We start from the raw sequence: 23129 nt of genomic DNA on the forward strand, positions 1-23129 counted from the left end.
GACATTTTATTTGAGGGAAAACTATACAAAGTATGTCCAATTTTTAAGAATCTTGAAAATAAATGTTTATAGCAAGCATACACATTTTATGTTAATTTTTAGCAATTGCAATACATTTACAAAAACTGTACTCACTGAATGCCTCTTTTAAACATCATGCAAACTTTACTTTCAATTTTGAACATTATGTAGATTTAAGCTAAACTATTTTTATTTAAAATATTCTTATAGACTATGAGTGTGGTATATAGTACCTAATTGCAACATCCATTCATCTAGAATTCATCTGGAGATTATACTGTTATTCCTGGTTAATTATTTTTCTACTCAATTTTTTTTTACCCTTTTTTTTTTTTTTTTTTTTTTTTTTTTTTTTGCGGTACACGGGCCTCTCCCATTGAGGAGCACAGGCTCCAGACACGCAGGCTCAGTGGCCATGGCTCACGGGCCCAGCTGCTCCGCAGCACGTGGGATCCTCCCGGACCGGGGCATGAACCCGCATCCCCTGCACTGGCAGGCGGACTCTCAACACTGCGCCACCAGGGAAGCCCTACCCTATCTACTTAATACCATCAATACATAAATATGAAGAAAAGGTTTCTGCCTTGGTTAAAATAGTTGCCATAAGAAAATACCTGCAGAGCATTCAATGGAAACTCACATGGAAGAAGATCCTTCCCTCTCTTCCTTTAGGTATGAACATATATAATTCATCAAGTAGATCAGGAAAGATAAAATTAAGAAATCACATTCACAGCTCAAGTGGGTATTCTCTGTCACTTAATTTTTACACCAAACACAGGTCAGTCTCTGAAAGGTAATAAGCCAACTAACAGGTTGAATATTAGCCCAAGACATTGAAACTACAAACACATGGAAAGAAATTCAGCAAAATTCAAATAATTGACCAGGGATAGGTTTTCTCCAAGCTGGCACACTTTTAACTGTCAGAACAATCTCTTTAGTGTACTGTTTTGTAAATGAATTTGTCAGGATTAGTACTAATAATAACATTAGTTTGATTAGTTGGATCTATGTTATAATGTTTATTCTACATAAAACAACAGCAATGAAAAGCTTTCAAATAAACTAAAGCCACTTTACAACATTTAGGTTTCTAAATGAAATACAATAATGCATATGGGTGTTTTAGAGTTTGGATGAAATACTGTTAATTATATCAAGGGAACAGTTTATCCTAAATACGAGTAAGAAAACAGTCTAGGTATGGAAGGTATAAAAAATCATTTTTAGCTTTTATTTGATCTATTCACAAAGCCAGAAAATAAAATTTTCCTTAAACTCCTAGGCCAGTGGGGCCAAAGTAATGATGCAGATTAGACATGGCAGCCATTCATATTTCAACTTACTTTACGTATTTACCAACTTCTCTTATCCCTTCTTTTTCCATTTCCCAAATTCCTTTACAGCTTTGATATTCAATGTAAGTGTTATCCAAGGTTTCCTTCTTTTTGCCTTGACAATCATACCTATTCTCAAGAGTTTAAATATCACCTGTGTGGTAAATTCAATCTCCATATCTAATTTCTAACTCTAGTCTCTCATTTCTGTTACTGGACATTCAAGTGAAAGCCCCCCTCTTCAAACACAATCATCCATCTTTCCATCTCTATTCCCAAATAAGCTTCAACTCCAGAAATTCCTTGTCAAACCTCAGGGCACTGAGAGAAAGTATCAAGGCTCCCCATATACAAAAGGTAAAGTCCCATATCATTAGCAAGCCTTACAAATTCCTTCATGCTCTGAACATTTGCTTACCTGAGCACATGCTGCTTTCTCATGACTTTCTGCCTTTGCACAAATACTTCTACCTAGAATTCCCTTCCTCTCCTCCTAGAATTCCCTTCCTCTCCTTATCCACTTAGAAAACTCCTTGTTATTTCTGAAGATGCATATTAGCCTTCATCTCCTTTGTGAAAACCCAGGTAGAACAGTTTCCCTCACTATTACATCAAAGCAACATATATACATATATATATATATATCTAATTATATATAGATATAGATATACATATATAATGGAATGTTTTATTCCAAAGAGCTCTTCTATTGCAGGCTATTTCTTTTTTGTAACCCTTGTACGTAATAAAGTGTCTAACATGAAAATGGTGTTTAATTCATGTCAGCATCATCCTGTACTTTTTAATTCCTAAATATCTCTCTAAAATCTGTGCAGGGCTTCCCTGGTGGCGCAGTGGTTGAGAGTCCACCTGCCGATGCAGGGGACACGGGTTCGTGCCTCGGTCCGGGAGGATCCCACATGCTGCGGAGCGGCTGGGCCCGTGAGCCATGGCCGCTGAGCCTGCGCGTCCGGAGCCTGTGCTCCGCAACGGGAGAGACCACAACAGTGAGAGGCCCGCATACCACAAAAAAAATAAATAAAATTAAATTTAAATATCTGTGCATTCCTTTCCAAATCTACAATTATCACCACTCATTATCTTTGGTCAAAAGTCTCATTAGTCTAGACCAATCCATTCTCAATAATGTAGAGAGAATAATCTGTTTAAAAGGAAAACTTAATCACCTCTGACCTCCACCTTCCTCTCCAGCCTCATCTTTCAAACCTCCCCTTTGCATCTTCAGCTCATTCAGTAGCTTGTTTACAATCCTTCATTCTTGCCATACTCTTACCCAGCATAAAACCTTTATATATGTCCTCTCTTCTCTCTGAAGTGAATTCAACATCCATTTATGGTAAAAACTCTCAACAAAGTGGATATAGAGGGAACATACCTCAACATAATACAGGCCATATATGACAAGCCTAAAGCGAACATAATACTCAATGATGAAGAGCTGAAAGCATTTCCTCTAATATCGGGAACAAGACAAGGATGCCCACTCTCACCACTTTTATTCAACATAGTATTAGAAGTCTGAGCAACAGCAATCAGACAAGAAAAAGAAATAAAATGAATCCAAACTAAAAAGGAAGAAGTAGAACTGTCACTGTTTGCAAATGACATACTATACATAGAAAATCCTAAAGACACAACCAAAAATCTATCAGAACTCATCAATGAATTCAGTAAAATTATAGGATACAAAATTAATATACAGAAATCTGTTGTGTTTCTATACACTAACAATGAACTATCAGAAAGAGAAATTAAGAAAACAGTCCAATTTACAATCACATCAAAAAGAATAAAATATCTAGGAATAAATCTAACTAAGGAGGTAAAAGAACTGTACTCAGAAAACTCTAAGACACTGAGGAAATAAACTGAAGATGACACAGAGAGATGTAGTGAAATATTATGTTCATGAATTGGAAGAATTAACGTTGTTAAAATGACAATATTGACTAAGGCAATCTACTTGATTCAGTGCAAACCATATCAAAATAGCAATGGCATTTTTTCACAGAACTACAACAAAGAATTCTAAAATTCATACGGAAACACAGAAGACCCTAAATGGCCAAAACAATCTTAAGAAAGAAGAACAAAGCTGGAGGTATAGTACTCCCTGATTTTTTAACAGAGCAGGGCCCTATGGGTTTTCTTGGGACAGAGCCCTCCCCACAGGTCCTCTGGTTTAGCTCCTCTCTGAAGTATCTAATGAATGTAAATTGGTGCAGCCACTATGGAAAACAGTATGGAGACTCCTCAAAAAATTAAAAATTGAACTACCACAGGATTCAGCAATTCCATTCCTGGGTATTTATCCAAGGAAAACGAAAACACTAATTGGAAAAGATATATATATATATACCCATATGTTTATTGCAGCATTATTTACAATAGCCAAGATATGGAAGCAACCTAAGTGCCCATCAACAGATACATGGATAAAGAAGATGTGGTGTATATATACAATGGAATCATACTCAGACATAAAAGAATGAAATCTTCCCACTTGCAACAACATGAATGGACCTAGAGGTTATTACTCTAAGTGAAATAAGTCAGAGAAAAACAAATACTGTATGATTTCACTTAAATGTGGAATCTAAAAAACAAAACAAATGAATAAACATAATCAAAACAGACTCATAGATACAGAGAACAAACAGGTGGTTGCCAGAGAGGAAGGGGCTCAAGGGAGGAGAGAAATAGATGAGGGAGATTAAGAGGTACAAACTTCCAGTTGCAAAATAAATGAATCATGGGGATGAAATGTACAGCATAGGAATATAGTCAATAATAATGTAATATCTTTGTATGGTGAGAGATGGTAACTAGATTTATTGTGGTGATATTTTGAAATGTATAGAAATATTGAATCACTATGTTGTATAACAGGAACTAACATAGTGTTGAAGGTCAATTATACTTCAAAAACAAGCAAGCAAACAAACACACTCATAGAAAAAGAGATCGGACTTGTGGTCACCAGAGGTGGGGTGGGGGAGGGGGAACTGGAAGAAGGCAATCAAAAGGTATAAACTTCCAGTTATAAGATAAATAAGTACTAGGGATGTAATGTACAGCATGATAAATATAATTAACACTGCTGAATGCTATACATAAATGCTGTTAAGAGAGTAAATCCTAAGAGCTCTCATCTCAAGGAAAAAAAATTTTTTTCTATTTCTTCAATTTGGTATCTATATGAGATGATGGATAGTCACTAAACTTATTGTGGTAACCATTTCATGATGTAGGTAAATCAAATCATTACAATACACACCTTAAATTTATAGTGCTGTACGTCAATTATATCTCAATAAAACTTGAAGGAAAAAAAATGGTGTAGTATTTTCATATAACCTAAGCCATGCTCTCATATACTTTACATCATCCCTTGATTACTTAGAATACCTAATACAATGTACATACTATGTAAATAGTTGTAAATACAATGTAAATGTTTTGTAAATAGTTGCCTGTGAGCTGCAAATTCAAGTTTTGCTTTTAGAACTTTCTGGAATTTTTTTTCTGAATATTTCGATCTGCAGTTAGTTGAATCTATGGATGTGTAACTGCAGATATGGAGGGCTGACTATTCTCCTTCACAGCTGTGGAAATTTCACATTCACCTTGATAATTATTTAATAAATGCCTGCCTCCTCCACTAAATTATAAGCTCCTTAGAGGCTAAGATCATGTTCAGTTTTGCTCCACATTGTATCCCCAACATCTAAGATCATGTCCAGTTTTGCTCCACATTGTATCCCCAACATCAAGAGCACTGCACCTGTTACACAGAAGCTCAATAAATATTTACTGAAAAAATGAGGAAATGGTCTCATTTTCACACAGAAACTTAGACCTAACAGCTCACTGTCTTTTTTGTCAATTTCCCAAGGCTTTCTTCACTTCACCCAATCACTTGCCATATCTACCTTCTTAATGTTTCTCTTACCAGTACCTTTCTTTTCATTCTTGCTTTTGATAATTATTTCAACAAATATTTATAGGGTACTTTCTAGATGCCAGTCACTGTCTTCAGCATTGAGGATACAGTTATAAAGAAACAGAAAAAAACACAAGCTTTGTGGAACTTAAATTCCAGAATGCCATGGAGGGAGGGTGTGAGGGAGGGGCAACAATTAAGAAGCAAGATGGGGCTTCCCTGGTGGCGCAGTGGTTGAGAGTCCGCCTGCCGATGAAGGAGACACGGGTTCGTACCCCGGTCCGGGAAGATCCCACATGCCGCCGAGCGGTTGGGCCTGTGAGCCATGGCCGCTGAGCCTACGCGTCCAGAGCCTGTGCTCCGCAACGGGAGAGGCCACAACAGTGAAAGGCCCACGTACAGCAAAAAAAAAAAAAAAAAAAGCAAGATGAAAATGAAAAAATATAGCATGTTACTGATAAGTATTAGGGATAAAGAAGAAAAGCAAGGAAAGGGGATATCAAACATTGTGGGATGGTAGTTGAAATTTTAAATAGGGTGGCCAGGGATGATATCTCTAAAAAGGTGTCATTTGAATGAAGACCAGAAGTGAGGGAGCCAGTCATGTGGATATCTGAGGGATGACTACTCCAGGTTTTCTGACTTAACAGATGTGCTGTCTACTTTCACCTAGAAACTCCAGTTTGCTTAGATTAGCTCTATTGGAAAATTTAGTAGTGATGACCTTGCTCTAAGTGAGCATACTAAGAAATAAGCACTAGCAGAAAAGATTAAAAATGCACCCAGAAATATATAGCCATGTAGGGATTTAGGGAAGGAAGAAATTAAGGCACTTAGAAAATCACTGTTACATAGAACAGAAAAGAATGGATATTCAAAATTACAACCTTAAGTCAATTTTAAAAAGTTTAATTTAGATGTATAGACTCTAAGGTAAGTAAGGTTATACTTTGGAAAGATTTATAAGACTTTTTACCCAAAAACCAATATAAAACAAAAGTAATGAACAAAAACATTTATAGAACTTAAAATAGTGACTGGAATATGCAATCATCCTAATTTACAATCTAACATAAGTGTTAAAAATGGTTTATTGTTTTCTCATTTAACTAGTTAATTCTTGGTCTCCCATAATCACGGAAGTAAAAAGTATCAGAGACCTGCAATACTGTGGTTAACATCCTAAACTGACATAATGAGCTAGAGAGTAATGCTGTAATGAATCTTATTTAAAATGCAAATTAATATCTTGCTTTTCATATCATAATGCAAATGAATATCTGCCTTTGTATATCATAAAATTCTCTACTTTGTGGATATAATTATATATTATAAACTCAATTAGAGTTTGCTCTCTCTCAGCAAAATGAGCATCCATAAAATGGATTACCTTTGACCCATCATTTACTATTAGTTCTGTTAACAATATTAATAGTTTAGTTACTTATCCTGCCATTCAGGCTGTCTTTCCCTTACCTCCTTCAGGAAACTCTAAGCTATTTTTGGTGGGTGCCAGATCATATTCTTTGTTTCTTCAAAAATGAAAGAAAAATTTGTACCCTGTGGTAGACTGAATGTCCACCCAAAGTTCATATGCTGAAATCCTAACCCCCAAAGATGATGGTATTAGGAAGGGGGGCCTTTATGAAGTACCTAAATCATGAGGATGGAGTCCTCACGAATGGGATTAGTGCCTTATAAAAGAGGCTCCACCATATGAGGACACAGCAAGAAGACACTGCTATGAAACAGGAAGAGGGCTTTCACAAGAACATCTGGCACAATGATCCTGGACTTACAACTACAGACTGAAAAATAAATTTCTGTTGTTTATAAACTACCACCTACTTGATGGTATTTCCTTATAGCAGCCCAAATGGACTAAGACATACCCAGTGGATGGTCAGTAAATACTTATTAAGTGAGCCATGAACAAAGAACATTTTGATTTATATGGTTACATCTTCAGAAGGATAAAACTCATTCATTAATCAGTTATAAAAAAAATTACTTTTTGAATTCTTTTCCATGTGTAATTATAAAACCAAATCTGTCAAGTCAGTTACCTTGGATGTAATAAAAAAATTCAAACCAGAACACACTGAAAACAAAAAAATTACAAAAATGCCAGTTGTAGTTGTATACTTATTTACCTTTATCCTTTATCCTTCAGCATAATCGAATCAGAATTATGTCAATCCATAAATAGATTTTTACAGGAAATGGAGAATTTGACACTAACACCACTTCTCACCCCTGGCTTTCAGAAGGTATAGTCACATTAAGAAGAACTGACTGAATATCCCTAATGTACATTTCTCAAAGAATTTCTAACACTTACTTTGAATAAATTCTGAAATAAAATATTTTATTTTGTATGTTATTAACCATGCATTTAAGCTAATGGCTCTTCAGGGGAAAACAATAACTTTAGAAAAATCTCAGCAGTTTCTATAATGAACAAGATGTTACAAAAATATTAAACCAAGAAAACAGTATAAAACATTTCTCTCTCATAGTTGTCTGTCTCACTTAGAAATATCTGAAATATTCTGAAATATCTCACTTTGTATTTAAGCTCTAAAGTAGTCCTTAGCAAGAAAAGTTGGCTTCATGTTCATTCATTAAGGTAGTTTGCTGCTTTGATCATTTTAAATTAGAGCAAAATCAAGCCTTTCTATTCAAAAATGTTGGTTTCACATGTATTACTCAAAGAAGAAATCATCTTGGTGACAATATTCCGTACTAGTGGAAAAGTTAGTCTTCATAAGACCATTTTGAAGATCATTTCTAAAATGGGAGGAAGAATGGATGACTGAATTTGCTTTAATTATTTCATGATTTCTTCTATAAAGGAAGGTAAAATCAAAACCACAGAGAAGAGACATAAGGTAGCAAGGAGGCTGGAAAAAGAAGGGAAAACATATAGAGAAGATAGAAATTCATGAAGTTTGTCTCCCTTTTTAGTATTAACACTGTTTCCTGAAAACATCCTCTTCCCTCTATCTCCATCTCTAAGCCTCAGTCACTTGATGGCTCTAGTCAATTTATGCTATACCTTTCTTTGAGTTAATTTCTTTTGCTTTTCAAAAAGAAAAAAATATTCAACAAAAGAAAGAATTGGCTTTTTTCTGGAAATTTAATTATAAATACAGAAAAATACTGTATAGCACACAGAGCAAATGAATATGACGAGGATCAAATATATCCTTAAAATTATTACACAATGCAGTATAACATCTCATACATTAAAGACTCAAGCAAACCAAGTGAAAAGTTTATAGGGAACAAGAAAAATTAAGTAGCCATAAAAAATGCATATAAATACTTTCTGAAACAACATTCATCAAAGTAAATAAAATCTTTAAATGCACATTACCTTCTGATAAATAATATTTGTTTCACCCAAAGGAGATAAAAACTAGCACCACAAAAAAAGAAAGAGAAAGAGAGTTCACAGATCATTACAACAAGATGAGTCACAATAAAGCTTTGCAACTTCGCTTATTATAAAATAACATTTTAAGTATTCTACTTACAGCTAAGTAGTTTGTTATACGAGGAGAAGGTAGTGGAAGAAGAGTAAAATAAAATGTTCTGAGAACTCACAAGGTCAAGGTACACTTCCTACCACTTTTAACAAAAATAATATGGGACCTAGAAAAGAAAAACACTGGACCTAGCCTCTTGCAGTAACTATGATTAGACTATTGATCAGGGACTAGTGCTGACCTAAATAGACAGTAACCAGTACTCAGAATGACTCATGTAAATGTGCTTTGTGAACAGAAAAACCTCACCTGTTTCTCCTTTTTCTTTCTCTGAGCTTCCCTTACAGAATGGACCTTTGTTTTCTTCCTGAACTTGAAGAACTGCTCAAATAAATTTTAAAGTTCAGTACTTATGTCTGACATTTAGAAATGGAAGATCATTTTTGCAACCATGGAACCACATATATTTGGGGATTATTGCTGAACCAAAAACTGTAATTTCTAATTACCTTTTAAGTTAAATTTAAAACAAAAAAAGAATCTTAAATTCTCATATTTGAATAGCAAACGTATAGGAAAGATTCATCTTCTGGGCTACAAAAAAGACCAAATTATAAGAAGATAATTTAAAGACACTGGATAGGCAAAAGAATCAATTAAGTTATTGGTCTTATTTATCCAATGTCCTTTATAATCTGCTTCTAAATTCTAATGAAGATAATTATATACAGGGATAAAAATGCATTAAGCCACTGATAGAAAAGCAAAAATATTCTCACGGATACTAAACTTACTAGAAAGGGTGGATATACATTCAAGAAATACACTGCAATTATTAAAGATTTCAATATGAAAACTAATGTAATTATACAGTTATTTATTTAAATAAATGTGCATAAAAATACATAAATGGAAAATAAGTATTTTAAATAGTACCACATCTTTAAGGGAAAATAAGCATGAACAAGTTATTCTCCTTTTAATTATAAACGATGTATATACTTCTAAAACTCTAAAGAACTGTTAAAGAAACTAACATTTTGGGCATGATTGAGTAGCTCATTTACCTAAAGACCTTATTTCTTTATATATGCCAAATAAAATTTGAAAAAATAACCCGAAAACTCATTTTTGCATCAATTTTTCACATTTCTTATAGCATGAACAAACATTTTATAAATAGCATTAAATATATACATTCCCATTAGAGAAAATATGCTAAATTTATCATTGGGATCCATACTCCCATATGCCCCACCCTAAAACTCTAAGAGGAATTTCTATATTTGATACTTTGAGTAAGATGGGTTTAACTAATACACATTAGAGCTGATAAACTGTAGTTTTTACAACAAAAAATTAGTGATAAAAATTATAATTAAATGATCAGATATAAGAATTCAATATTTAATTGTCTAATTGTTTTGTGTTTATTACTGTTGACTCCCTGAAAGATTTTAAATACCTTAACAACAGTATGTAAAATGTTCATCACATAACCAGGTAGTGCAGGCTACATATAAATGCTACTAATAGCTGAAATATCAGATAACATATTAAATAAATACGGTACTAATAAAATATTGCATATAATAAACACAAAGCTAATCATGAAATCCAATACTAATGGGACTTTAAAATATATATTAAAGACATATTTTAGAAGTATACATAGAAGAAATCTGCAAGAAATACAGAATCTGCAACAGTAAAATAAAAAAGCAACAATATTTATTTTATTTGATGTTGGCATATAATTATAAAACAATCATCTATTTCTAGAGGCCATAATTTAATATAAAAAGAAGTGTTTTCTCAAAACAGTAACTTGCTCTTTTTTAAAACAAATTTTTATTATGTTAAAATACACATAACTTAAACCCACCATCTTAACCATTTTTAAGTGTATTTTTCAGTGGTAGGTATTAAATACATTCATAATTTTGTGCAACCATGCCTACCATCCATTTACATAACTCATTTTATCTTTTCTATTAAAAAATAACTCCCCATTCCTCTCCCCCGCAGCCCTTGGCAGCCACCATTCTACTTTCTGCCTATGAGTCTGACTACACTAAATGCCTCATGTAAATGGAATCATATAGTATGTGTCTTTTTATGACTGGCTTATTCACTTAGCAAAATGTCCTCATAGTTCATCCATGCTATAGCATACTGAAGGATTCCCATCCTTTTTAAGGCTGAATAATACCCTATTTTATGTATAGGCCACATTTTTCTTCTCTCTTCACCCATCAATGAACATTTAGGTTAATTCCCTGTTCTAGGTATTATGAATAATGCTGCTATGAACATGGGTGTGCAAATACTGCTTCAAGACCTGCCTTTCAATTCTTTTGAGTATACCCCGAAGTGGAATTGCTGGATCATATGGCAATATTCTATTTTAAATTTTTTGAGGAACTGCCCTACTGCTTTTCACAGCATCTGTATCATTTTGCATTCCCACCAGCAGTGCACAGGAGTTCCAATTTCTCCACATCCTCACCAACCTTGTTTTCTGATTTTTTTGACAGTAGGCATTCTAATGGGTGTGGGGTGGTATCCCATTATAGTTTTGATTTGTATTTCCCTAATGATTAGTGATCTTGAGCATCAATTTCATGTGCTTATTGGCCATTTGTATATCTTCTTTGGAGAAATGTCTGTTCAAGTTCTTTGCCCATTTTTGAATCAGATTGTTTGTTTTGTGTTGTTGAGTTTTAAAAGTTCTCTATATATTCTGGATATTAAATCCGTATCAGATATATGATTTGCAAATATTTTCTCCCATTCTGTGAGTAACCTTTTTAACTCTGTGAATAGTATCTTTTCATGCTCAATTTTTTAAAATTTTCATGAAGTACAATTTATCTATTTTTGTCTTTTGCTATCTGTCCTTTGGTGTTATATCCAAGAAATCACTGCTAAATCCAATGTTGTAAAATTTTTGTTCTATGTCTTCTTCTAAGAGTTTTACAGTTTTAGGTGTTATATTTAGGTCTTTGATCCATTTAGAGTAAATTTTTTATGTAGTATTAGATAAGAGCCCAACTTCATTCTTCTCTCTGTAGATATCCAGTTTTCCCAGCACCATTTGTTAAAAAGACTGTCCTTTCCCCGTTGAATGATCTTGTCACCCTTGTCAAAAATCATTTGACCATATATGTGAGGGTTTATTTCTGGGTTTTCTTTTCTATTCCATTGATTTGTATGTCTGATTTTACGCCAGTACCACACTCTTGATTACTGTACTTCTGTAGTAAGTTTTGAAATTAGGAAGCATGATTCCTCCAGGTTTGTTTTTTTTCAAGATTTTTTTGACTATTCAGGGTCCCTTTAGATTCCAGATGAATTTGAGGATGGATTTTGCTATTTCTACAGAAAACATCGTTGGGATTTTGGAACAAATTTCATTGAATCTGTAGACTGCTTTGGGTAATATTTTAACAATACTAAGTACTCAAATCCATGAAACCAGGATGCGTTTCTCTTTTTTATGTCTTAATTTCTTTTAGAAATGTCTTGTGGATTTCATTGTACAAGTCTTTCAACTCCTTGCTTAAGTTTACTCCTAAGCATTTTATTCTTTTCAATGCTATTGTAAATGGAACTATATCATAATTTTCTTTTCAGATTGTTGATTGTTCATGTATAGTGATTTTTGTGTGCTGCCTTTGTATCCTGCTACTTTACTGAATCTATTTATAAGTTCTTTAGGTTTTGTTTTGGTTTGGGTTTGTGTGTGGGATCTATAGGGTTTTCTACATATAAGGTCATATCATCTGCACAGATAATATTACTTCTTCCTTTCCAATATGGATGCCTTTTATTTCTTTTTCTTGACTAACTGCTCCAGCTAGAACTTCTAGTAGTATGTTGAACAGAATTGGTGAAAGTGGGCATCACTGCTTTGTTCCTGATCTTAGGGAAAACACTTTCAGTCTTTCACAGAGTATGATATTTACTGTGGGTTTTTCCACATAAGGCTTTTATTAGGTTGAGGTAGTTTCCTTCTATTCTAGTTTGTTGAGTGTTTTTACAATGAAAAAGTGTTAAATTTTGTAAAACGTTTTTTCTGCACTGATTAAGATGATTACATGTTTTTTCCCTTCATTTTGTTGATGTGGCATATTACACCGATCAATTTTTGTATGTTGAACCATCCTTGCATTCCAGGAATAAATCCTACTTGGTCATGGTGTATAATTCTATCAATGTGATGCTGAATTCTGTTTGCTAGTATTTATTGAGGATTTTTGTGTCAGTGTTTATAAGGGATATTGGTCTGTAGTTTTCTTTTCTTGTAGTGTCTTTGTCCGGCTTTGGTATCAAGAAAATGCTGGCCTCATAGGATGAGTTAGAAAGTATTTCCTCCTCTTCAGTTTTTTAGAAAAGTCTGAGAAGGGTTAATATTAATTCTTCTTTGAATGTTTAGTAGAATTCACCAGTGAAGCCATCAGGTCTGGGGCTTTTCTTTGTCAAGAAATTTTTTGATTACTGATTCAATCTCCTTACTAGCTATAGGTCTACTCAGATTTTCTATTTCTTCATCATTTAGTCTTGGTAGCTTCTGTGGTTTCTAGGAATTTATCCAATTTGTTGGCATACAACTGTTCATAGTACTCTTATATAATCCTTTCTATTTCTGCAGAACTGGAGGTTATGTCCCCGGGACATTTTTCAGTTTAGTAATTTGAGTCTTCTCTCTTTTTCTCTTAGACCTTCCAGCTAAGATTGTCAACTTTGTTGGTCCCTTCAATTTGGTTCCATTAATTTTCTTCATTGTTTTTCTTTGGGTTTCATTATTCTTCTTTTCCTAGTTGCTTAAGTTGTAAAGCTAGGTTGCTGATTTGAGAACTTTCTTGTTTTTTTAATCTAAGCATTTATAGTTATAAATTTCTCCCTTAGCACTTCTTTTACTGTGTGTCTTCAGTTCTGGTATATTGTGTTTTTGTTTTCATTCATCTTTAATATTTTCTAATTTCCCTTGTGATTTCTTTGATCCATTGGTTGTTTAAGAGTATGTTGTTTAATTTCCACAAATTCATGAATTTTCCAGATTTTGTTCTGTTATTGATTTCTAACTTCATCCCATTGCTACTGGAGAAGATACTTTAAATGATATCTGTCTTTTAAAATCTATTGAGACTGAATTTATAGCTTAACATATGGTTTATCCTGGAAAATATCCCATGTGCACTTGAGACATCTATATGCTGTTGATGTTGGGTAGAGTGTTCTGTAAATGTTAGATCTAGTTGGTTTATTGTGTTAAGTCCTCTATTTCCTTATTTATATTCTGTCTGCTTGTTCTATAGACTATTGTGAGTGGGGCACTGAAGTCTCTAACTATTATTGTAGCACTGTCTCTTTCTCCCTTCAATTCTGTCAGTTTTTGCTTCATTTATTTTGATTGTCTGACATTAGGTGCATAAATATTTATAATTGCTTTATCTTATTGCTGTACTGAACCTTTAATTAACATTTTTTTACTAAAATGGCATCTTTGATTTAATTAAAATTCTCTTACTACTTCTACTTAATTAAAAATTAAGGTGAGATTCCAGGAAAACTGTTTAAAAAAGTTACATTTTTATTATTTATTTACCTGTGTGAATCCAAATTGTGCAAAAAAAAAAAGACACTGATGTTGATTTCAAAGTTTTTGCACTCAACAAAATGTCTCACTGTTATATAATGCATAATGGACTTGATAACAAGTAAATTACATAAACAAATTCATACTATACAATACCATTTTTAACCTGTTTTATATTTGGGATGGATTGTTTATTAGACAGAGAAAAAAAGAATACCACTGTTAAAAAGTAGATGAGAGGGCTTCCCTGGTGGTGCAGTGGTTGAGAGTCCACCTGCCAATGCAGGGGACACGGGTTCATGCACCGGTCCGGGAGGATCCCGCATGCTGCGGAGCGGCTGGGCCTGTGAGCCATGGCCGCTGAGCCTGCGCATCCGGGGCCTGTGCTCCATAACGGGAGAGGCCACAGCAGTGAGAGGCCCACATACCGCCAAAAAAAAAAGTAGATGAGAACAGTATTCTATGGCTACACCATGGTACCTTCCAGGAGAAACATAAAATATAAGTCTTAACGAGGGAATGTCAAATAAGCTAAGGGAAAAATTTACAGACTGTACTAATTTTCAGAATTGTCAGGCAAAAATTTTTGCCATTATATAATCTACAGATATCTAATGGCAACAACCATGAGGGTCCTATCCAGTATTATTCACACTAGCTAGAGAGAGCCAACTCTACATATTTCTTCCTAATGCTACATTCAGCGACACCAGGTTAGTAGCTTGAAATGTGCATGGTAAGAATTTGTATTTCATGGGAATCTGCAAGCAAAATAAATCAAGGTTTTTTTATTTTTTTTAAATCCGTACCCCACCCTGATCCACACACTAGGTTGTTAAATATTTACCAGTACAACACTGGAAATATTACATTCCTGAAGGTATTTTGATACATAGGTCACTTAACTAGCTACACAATGCTTTAAAACAGAAACATTTTTCAAATAAACAATGGTAGAAAGAAGTGTAAAATAAAAATTTGCTTCCAAGAAAGCTATATGTTAAAAAATAAAGGAGAGGACACTGCATCTTGACACAGTCCATTCTATCTGAAATTTAATAGTTCTTTCTTTAGGAAAAAAAATGCATCTCCCTACATGTGCTATAGCACAGGTCCTGTCTCATATAAAAGTTCTTAACTTTTTCAATAATTTGAGGTTAAACAAAATAAACTCCTCCTTTCTGTTATTGATCAGCCTTTAATATTTAAAGACAGTAAACCTATAGTCCCAGGATTTTCTCTTTGATGTTCACTCTCTGTTTAAAGATTATAAAGGATTTAAAGTAAAACAAGTGAAATACTGCAACTGATGTTAAGAAAAATCCATTATATAGAGCATAGGGCATTTTTTAGAAAGAAAATTATCATATCTTGTACCATGACAGCTTTGGTAAATCAAGTGATGATGAAATTAATGTAAAATGTTAGACTATCAAAATAGATAAAATACTTATTTTAAATATTTAGAAACCCAACCTTATAACCTTAGCCTGACATTTATCATAATTTATTTTGCATCAGTTAGGTACCAGCTCATTTTCTCAGTCCTCATATCTGTTCCTTCCCCAGATTTCTCCAGTTACTTCATCAGACTGGGCCTGCCACACTGAGGCTGGAATCATAAGTCTTGAGCCTGAGAAGCTACTATAGTACCCGAGGGACATTCCTTTTATCTGTGCCTCACATCTGTCCTCCAGTTTTCTCTGACTTTTATTCACTCCCTTAAAAATCCTTACAAACCCACCATGTTACAGTCCTTATGCTAGGCCCTAAAGATATAATGATACAATGGTAGACAAGATAAACATGTCCATGATTTTCACGGAGGGCAGTCTGCTAGGAGAGATGTCCACTGAATAAATAATCTCATTAAAAAATTATAATTATAAATTATTATAAGTGCTATGAAAGAAAAGTATATGACTCCATGGATGTATTAATCAGGAGACTGCTCTCCTCTGTAGGCTCCAGAAAAGCTTCCCTGAGAAAGTGAAATTTAACTCAAGACCTGAAGAATGGTTCAGGCAAAAGAAACAGTACTTTTTCAGTTCCAAACATGTTGGTTCCACCTTTGCTGGAACTTTTATTTCCACCTTTGCTGCCTCCTGGCATTTTTCTCCTGAATTTTATTGTATCTAGCTACCAATGCTGACCTTCCTATCCCCATAATATCATCAGATAATGTTTATTGAGCTCATACTACTCAGAAGATACTATTCTAAGCGATTTACATAAATGAACTCATTTAACCCTTACAGTGACCATATGAGATAGGTTGTATTTCTTCATTTTACAGATGAGAAATCTGAGGCAGAGGCATGATAAGTTACTTATAAGTTACACATGAAATTACACATGATGTTATTACACATAAGTTACACATGAAATTACACGATGTTATTACACATAAGTTACACATGAAATTACACATGATTACAGATGAAATTACACATCTACTGGTACTAGTCCTTGCATGACCATCATGTCCCTCATAACTTATCACTCCTATAGAAACTCTAAGGCACCAAGCTACATTAGCAATACTACTGGGCAAAGAATACCAAGACTCCTATATCCTTCAACCTGCTATCATTTTCAACTGGACAGGATCATGCATTTTTCTCCAGCTTTCAGAAATAAGGAATAAAAAATTAACCAAAGTAGCCTACACTAAAACATCCTCAGGAGCAAGAAAAATGTCTGTAGAACAAGTAATACTTTCTTACAAAAATTATTCACCCAGACTATGAAATAATGAAAACAGGGCAAGGAGAAGAATTATAATTTATTTAACCCCTTCTGTACCTCCCAAGGAAGAGGAAGAGGAATTTTTTTCTTTTAATTCAAACTCATAAATATTTTGCATGTATTTGCAAAACTAAGTTAATATGTAATGAATTGGCTATGATGCAGAAGAAATTACCAAAATCAATTATTTTCTTTAAGTAAGCATCTTTTAAATATTAAAGAAAAGGAAATAATTATTAAATGAATGAGGCCTCCCTCAAAACTATATTTAAAGTTCCTGTTATGATCAAAGTTTCACTTGCAAATTTATCATTGAAGGTGATGTGAAAAACAGTAATTAAGTAGGTGATTGATACAGGTGAATGTATGACTCATAGTTTGCAAAGGAAAATGATTTTGGAGAAAAAGCTCAGAAAGAAAAGCAGCAAATAATGGGTTCTGGAAGAAATGAAGAACTTTCCTGTCCAAGGACTGTCAGTAGTTCTTTATTACTTGAAGATTAAGGGAATAGTGAATAAAGCTGTCTGCCAGACAGCAGAAATGGTAAGAAATAACATTGTCTCTAAGTGTACCTCACATTAAATTTCTCATAAATAACATTCATAAAATTAAACTTTCTATAAAAAGTTACTAGAAAACCCAACTGAAATCATAACAATGGAAATGTCAAAATAAACCAACATTACAATTGTCACGAACTTGAACAGAATGAAACAGCAGGGTAGGTCAAGTTGTAGAATTGACTAATTTTATTCTACTTGGTTTTTGAAAAAAGGCAAATCCAGTACTGAATTAGAAGGAGACTTAGCCAGGTTTGTTTCTGTTTGGTTGTTTTTCTACTTCATGGGTTATTGCAAAATAAACATTTGGTTTTTGTTACTAGGGTTCAGCAAATTTATACAATGAATTTGGTTTTTGGTTCCAGAGATCAAATTCAAGCCATCAAATCCAGTTCCACATTTTTACTAACTGCCCCTCCCCTCTCATATATATCTCAAATATATATATTTATACATACATTTTAAAACTCACATTTTGGTATGAGTTTTAATTACTATCCTTGCCTTATGAATCTTTAAAGGAAGTGAAGAGAATTTCATTTTGATGAAGTCATACTTAACAGGAAGTTTTATCCAATTTAATTTTTTAACTTACATTTTCATGTATATTTTGGAGTTCCTACTATGTGACAGCATTTAGTCAGATACTTTAAACACATAATCTCATTTAAGAATACTGGATTTGGGCTTCCCTGGTGGCGCAGTGGTTGAGAGTCCGCCTGCTGATGCAGGGGACACGGGTTTGTGTCCCGGTCCGGGAAGATCCCACATGCTGCGGAGCAGCTGGGCCCGTGAGCCATGGCCGCTGAGCCTGCGCATCCGGAGCCTGTGCTCCGCAACGGGAGAGGCCACAACAGTGAGAGGCTCGCATGCCGCAAAAAAAAAAAAAAGAATACTGGGTTTATTTCATTATATATATACTGCCTGCCTGAGGACAAGGTAAACAGAATATTTTTTATGATAAAGCAACCTAAGTCCTATCACTGATGGCTTTTTAAGAGCTGTGTGTATGTGTTCACACACACATGCGTGCTAGACAATGGGTTCAAATCTATACAGTCTTGTTATAGAATCTTTGCTCTTAACTACTAAGCCACTATATGTTGGGAAAAGAAACAAAAAAATGGCTTTTAAAATGAATATAACTGATTTAGGTAATAATAGGAGCTTCTAGAATAAGAGATCATAGTTCGGAAGTCAGTATGCTAATTACTATCAGCATGAAGTTATAAACAGACATTTAATGAAAATTTACTATGATAAAGATTTCTTTTCCTTTTGTAAATGTGATTAATTTTCAGAAAGACTAGTTTTTTCTTTTTGGATATTGTAACACCTAACATTTTTGTGATCTTTTTATAGATTTTAACGATTTTCATACCTAAGACCTTATACAATCCTGTTAGCAACACCATAAATAAGGCAAGCATGATGGATAATTTTATATGTCAACTTGGCTGAGCCACAGTGCCCAGATATTTGGTCATACATTACTCTGGATGTTTCTGTGAAGGTATTTTTTAGATAAGAATTAACATTTAAATTGCTGGACTGAGTAAAGCAGATTACCCTCCATATAATGGGTGGGTCTCATCTAATCACTAGAAAGCCTTAATAGAACAAACACTGACCTCCCTGGAACAAGGAGGAATTCTGCCAGCCAACTGCCTTTGGACTCAACCTGGAAATCTTACCTGGGTCTCTGGCCTACCAGTCTACTGTGCAGATTCTGAATTTACCAACCCTCTATAATCACGTGAGTTAATTCCTTAAAATCAATCAAACAATCTCTCTTTCTCTCTCTCTTTATACACACATACACCATACACCCCCACCACACACACACACACACACACACACACACACACACACACACACACACATATATCCTGTTGGTCCTATATCTCTGGAGAACTCTCAGTAAGACAGAAAGGTTGCTGAAAACTAAGCCTAAGAAAACAGGGGACAGGAATTCAGATTTTTATCTTTGTCTCCAGTCATTCCTAAAAAGATACAAAAATTCTCAAGAAGCATATTAGAATTCAGTTTTCATACCCTAACCACATAGCTGGAATAATGTTATTTTCCTTTTAAAACTGTTTTTGACAAAACTAATCAACTCTGGAAAACAGCTTAGCAGATTCTCAAAAAGTTAGGCAAAAAGTTACCATATGACCCAGTAATTCCACTCCTAGATACATGCCCAAGAGAACTGAATACATGCCCACACAAAAACTTGTACATGAATGTTCATAGCAGCATTACTCAGAGTAGTCCAAATGTGGAAACATAAATCTCATCAATTGATGAATGAATAAAAAAAAAAGTCGTATCCATACAATGGAATGATTCAGGAATAAAAAGAAATGAAGTACCGACAAACGCTAAAATGTGGATAAATACTGAAAACATGCTAAGTAAAAGAAGGCAGGCGGAAAAGACCACATATTGTATGAATTAATTGATATGAAATGTCCAGATTAGACAAATCCATATAGACAAAAAATAGATTAGTGGTTGTCAGGGGCAAGAAGGGGGTCAATGGGGAGTGAATGCTAATGGGTATGGGGTTTCCTACTGAGATGATAAAAATGTTCTTGCATTAGACAGTGGTGACAATTGCATAAGCTCGTGAATATACTAAAAAACACTGAATTGTACACCTTAAAATTGTGAATATTAAGTGAATTATATCTCAGTTAAAAAGTGTTAGAAAATATAAAACTAACCAACTTACCTGCCTTTTTTGTGGTGCCAAACAACGAACAACTTCATCCACCATCACTGGAATATGTAATTTAGTCATCACTTCAGAATCTCTGTCTTGTAACTCCTGAGCTCCAGTTTGATCTGTTTGCTCCTGGGCTTCATATTCATTACATCTTTCTGCTGTAGCATGTATTTTTTTTGGCCAGACACCCAAATTAAATATGCCAGATTCCAACCAGCACGAAAGAAATTTTTTACAGATTCTACAAAAATATGGGTATTGAAGCATTCTGTAGATCAACAAATCTAGAAAAAAATTTAAAATATCATGATTGTTGGCTTTTTTCAAAAGAATGTTATAATATTTGGGGGAAGCAGATTAGTATGAAATATTTAACACAGGAAAAATACGTAAAACTCATAATCTCAGAAAAGTGAAGGTAACTACCCTCCTTATGCAAAGCAAGGAACCCAAGAGAACCCCAGAAACTATTTGAAAATACAATTTTTAATGTGGCCTGATAAGCTCTGAGACCATTAATGTTTTAACCATCAGAGATGTGAATATTGATTAATCAGTCATCATTTTTCTAAAAGGAATTAAAAACATTATTCTATTTTAGGTTCACATGGTCTTTTATTTCAAGCTCTTCTAATTGTTTTTCTCATAATGCTAAATCTTCATTTTCAATTTAACTTTGTTTGAAAAATTGTCCCTGAAAAAAGACTATGCATGTACAACCAAAAAGAAAAGGTTATCAGTCTATGAAAATCTTACAGATTTGTCATGGATATGCTCTGACGAAATCATCTCACCATGGCTTATATCAGTGAAATACATATCATTTTAAACTATAACTTTATAAACACTCCACTGAACACACTTTGGCACTTCATATCATTTTAATTATCTGCTCCCTGCCCCATGCCCCCCAAAAAGCAAGTAAATAACTGATACATTCCTTCACTTTCTCTTACTTGCTCTATTTTATTCTGTAATCTGTAATTCTTTAAAATGGAGAGGAAAAAAGTAATTTATGAAATATATTAACAGAACACCTTTTGAATGTTCTTTACCCATTTGGATGCAAGCAACATTTTTGATATTATTAAAGTTTAATTAAATATTAAAGTAAATAACAAGTAAATAACAATTTAACACTACTCTTTTCCCTCCTCATGTATTATGAGTTATTTAAAAGTAAGAACCACACCTTTATATCCACAAAATCAGATGCACACTAGGCGCTTAGTACGTGTTTTCTGGAAAAAAATAAAAATATAAAAGAATGGATGGATAAATTCCAGATTCTATAGAATTAACCTTGCTTTAGAAAATTTTACTTGTCTCACTGACCCTACCAAAAACCACATTCTCAAAATATTTAAGAAACATAAATCTTGATTAAATATGCCTTCCCTTCCTTTTGCATTAGAAAATGAAGAATAATGTTGAAAAGTCAATCACATGTAATGACTGGAAAATAAATAAAAATACATATTTGATATTGTATCAATATAATATCAGTAAGATATAACCTTGAGGATATCAAAGACATAATTCACAGAATTATGTTGTAAATGTGACACAGAAACAATATGGCAAAAAAAAATTTTTAATGAGTGTTTTAAGTGAGATTTTGGATGTTCAGCAGTAACAAATTAGCCAAATTATGAATTATGCCTTATGTTTTCCAGAAAGTTTACAGAAGTATGCCAAACTATGCTCTAACTTAGCATTTCTAACATATTTCAAAATAAAAGCTATGCTCTAACTTACCATTTCTAACATATTTCAAAATAAAAGCTAACATTTATTGAGCACTTACTAAGTACCACTTACTATTCTAAGCACACTACATGTACTAACTCATTCAATCCTTACCCCAACTCTTAAAGGTAGGTACTATTATTATTTCCATGTTGCACAAGAGGAAGACAGAAAAGTAATTTGCTGAAAAGTCACATAGCGAGAGAGCCATAAAGCTAGAACTGTAACATCAGCATTCTATCCCCAGAACTTTTTCTCTTAACCTATATGCTATAAACACAGCCCACTGGCTCTATTTAATACACTCATGTAATTGAATGGTACTTTGATTACACTATGACTAGGTATTTGTAGTATTCCATGAATTAGATTCATTTTTTTTAAGGAGCCAATATGTTATTGCTTGGTCCTACTCCACTTGGAAATACAGTATACTGTGGGGCACCCAACAGAGGACACAGGAACGATGTACAGCCCTAAATAGTGGAATATGGAGCATTTAAACAATACAACCAATAACTTATTCGATTCTTTTGCCTATCCAATATATGTAAACAATCTATACTGCAATGTTCAGACTTTGATTTTTTTTTAAAAAACAAGCAAACAAAAAGCCCATCAATTCCAATATCAGAATCAGAACCACACAGGAAAAAGCAAATAGGGTAGAAAAAAATGCTTCTTTCAACAGCGCTTAATTTTCTTCTGCATTCAATTTCTTTGTATTTACTCAAATATATTCAAGGTACAAAGCCTCTAGATTTTGGTATACACTAATTGGCTACTAATGTGGGTAAACACGGAGAAAAGGCCTCAATAATTAATCTTCCTTTTTGGTTGTGTCTTTGAATACCTCCCTAAAAATGGAAGGGGGCAAGTTCTAAAGGGAGTTCCTTCCCTCTCTTCTGCAGCCCCATATCCCA

At 33.8% G+C, this 23129-nt stretch overlaps 1 protein-coding gene across 2 annotated transcripts in view; it reads right to left on the reverse strand.

Annotated features, from left to right (window-relative positions):
- The window catches only part of METTL15 (methyltransferase 15, mitochondrial 12S rRNA N4-cytidine), a gene marked incomplete at both ends in the record, with an annotated part of 193899 nt that extends 173160 nt beyond the window's left edge, over positions 1-20739 (reverse strand). Inside the window, one exon of one of the 2 annotated variants that reach the window (XM_079708765.1) lies at positions 20464-20739. In XM_079708765.1, the coding sequence (XP_079564891.1) occupies positions 20464-20724 (261 nt within the window). The remainder of the gene's footprint in view (positions 1-20463) is intronic. The other variant, XM_079708764.1, reaches the window with a different exon arrangement.
- Positions 20740-23129: the final 2390 nt, after the last annotated feature.

The sequence above is a fragment of the Hyperoodon ampullatus genome, assembly GCF_949752795.1.
Source record: "Hyperoodon ampullatus genome assembly, chromosome: 7".
Taxonomy (NCBI): domain Eukaryota; kingdom Metazoa; phylum Chordata; class Mammalia; order Artiodactyla; family Ziphiidae; genus Hyperoodon; species Hyperoodon ampullatus.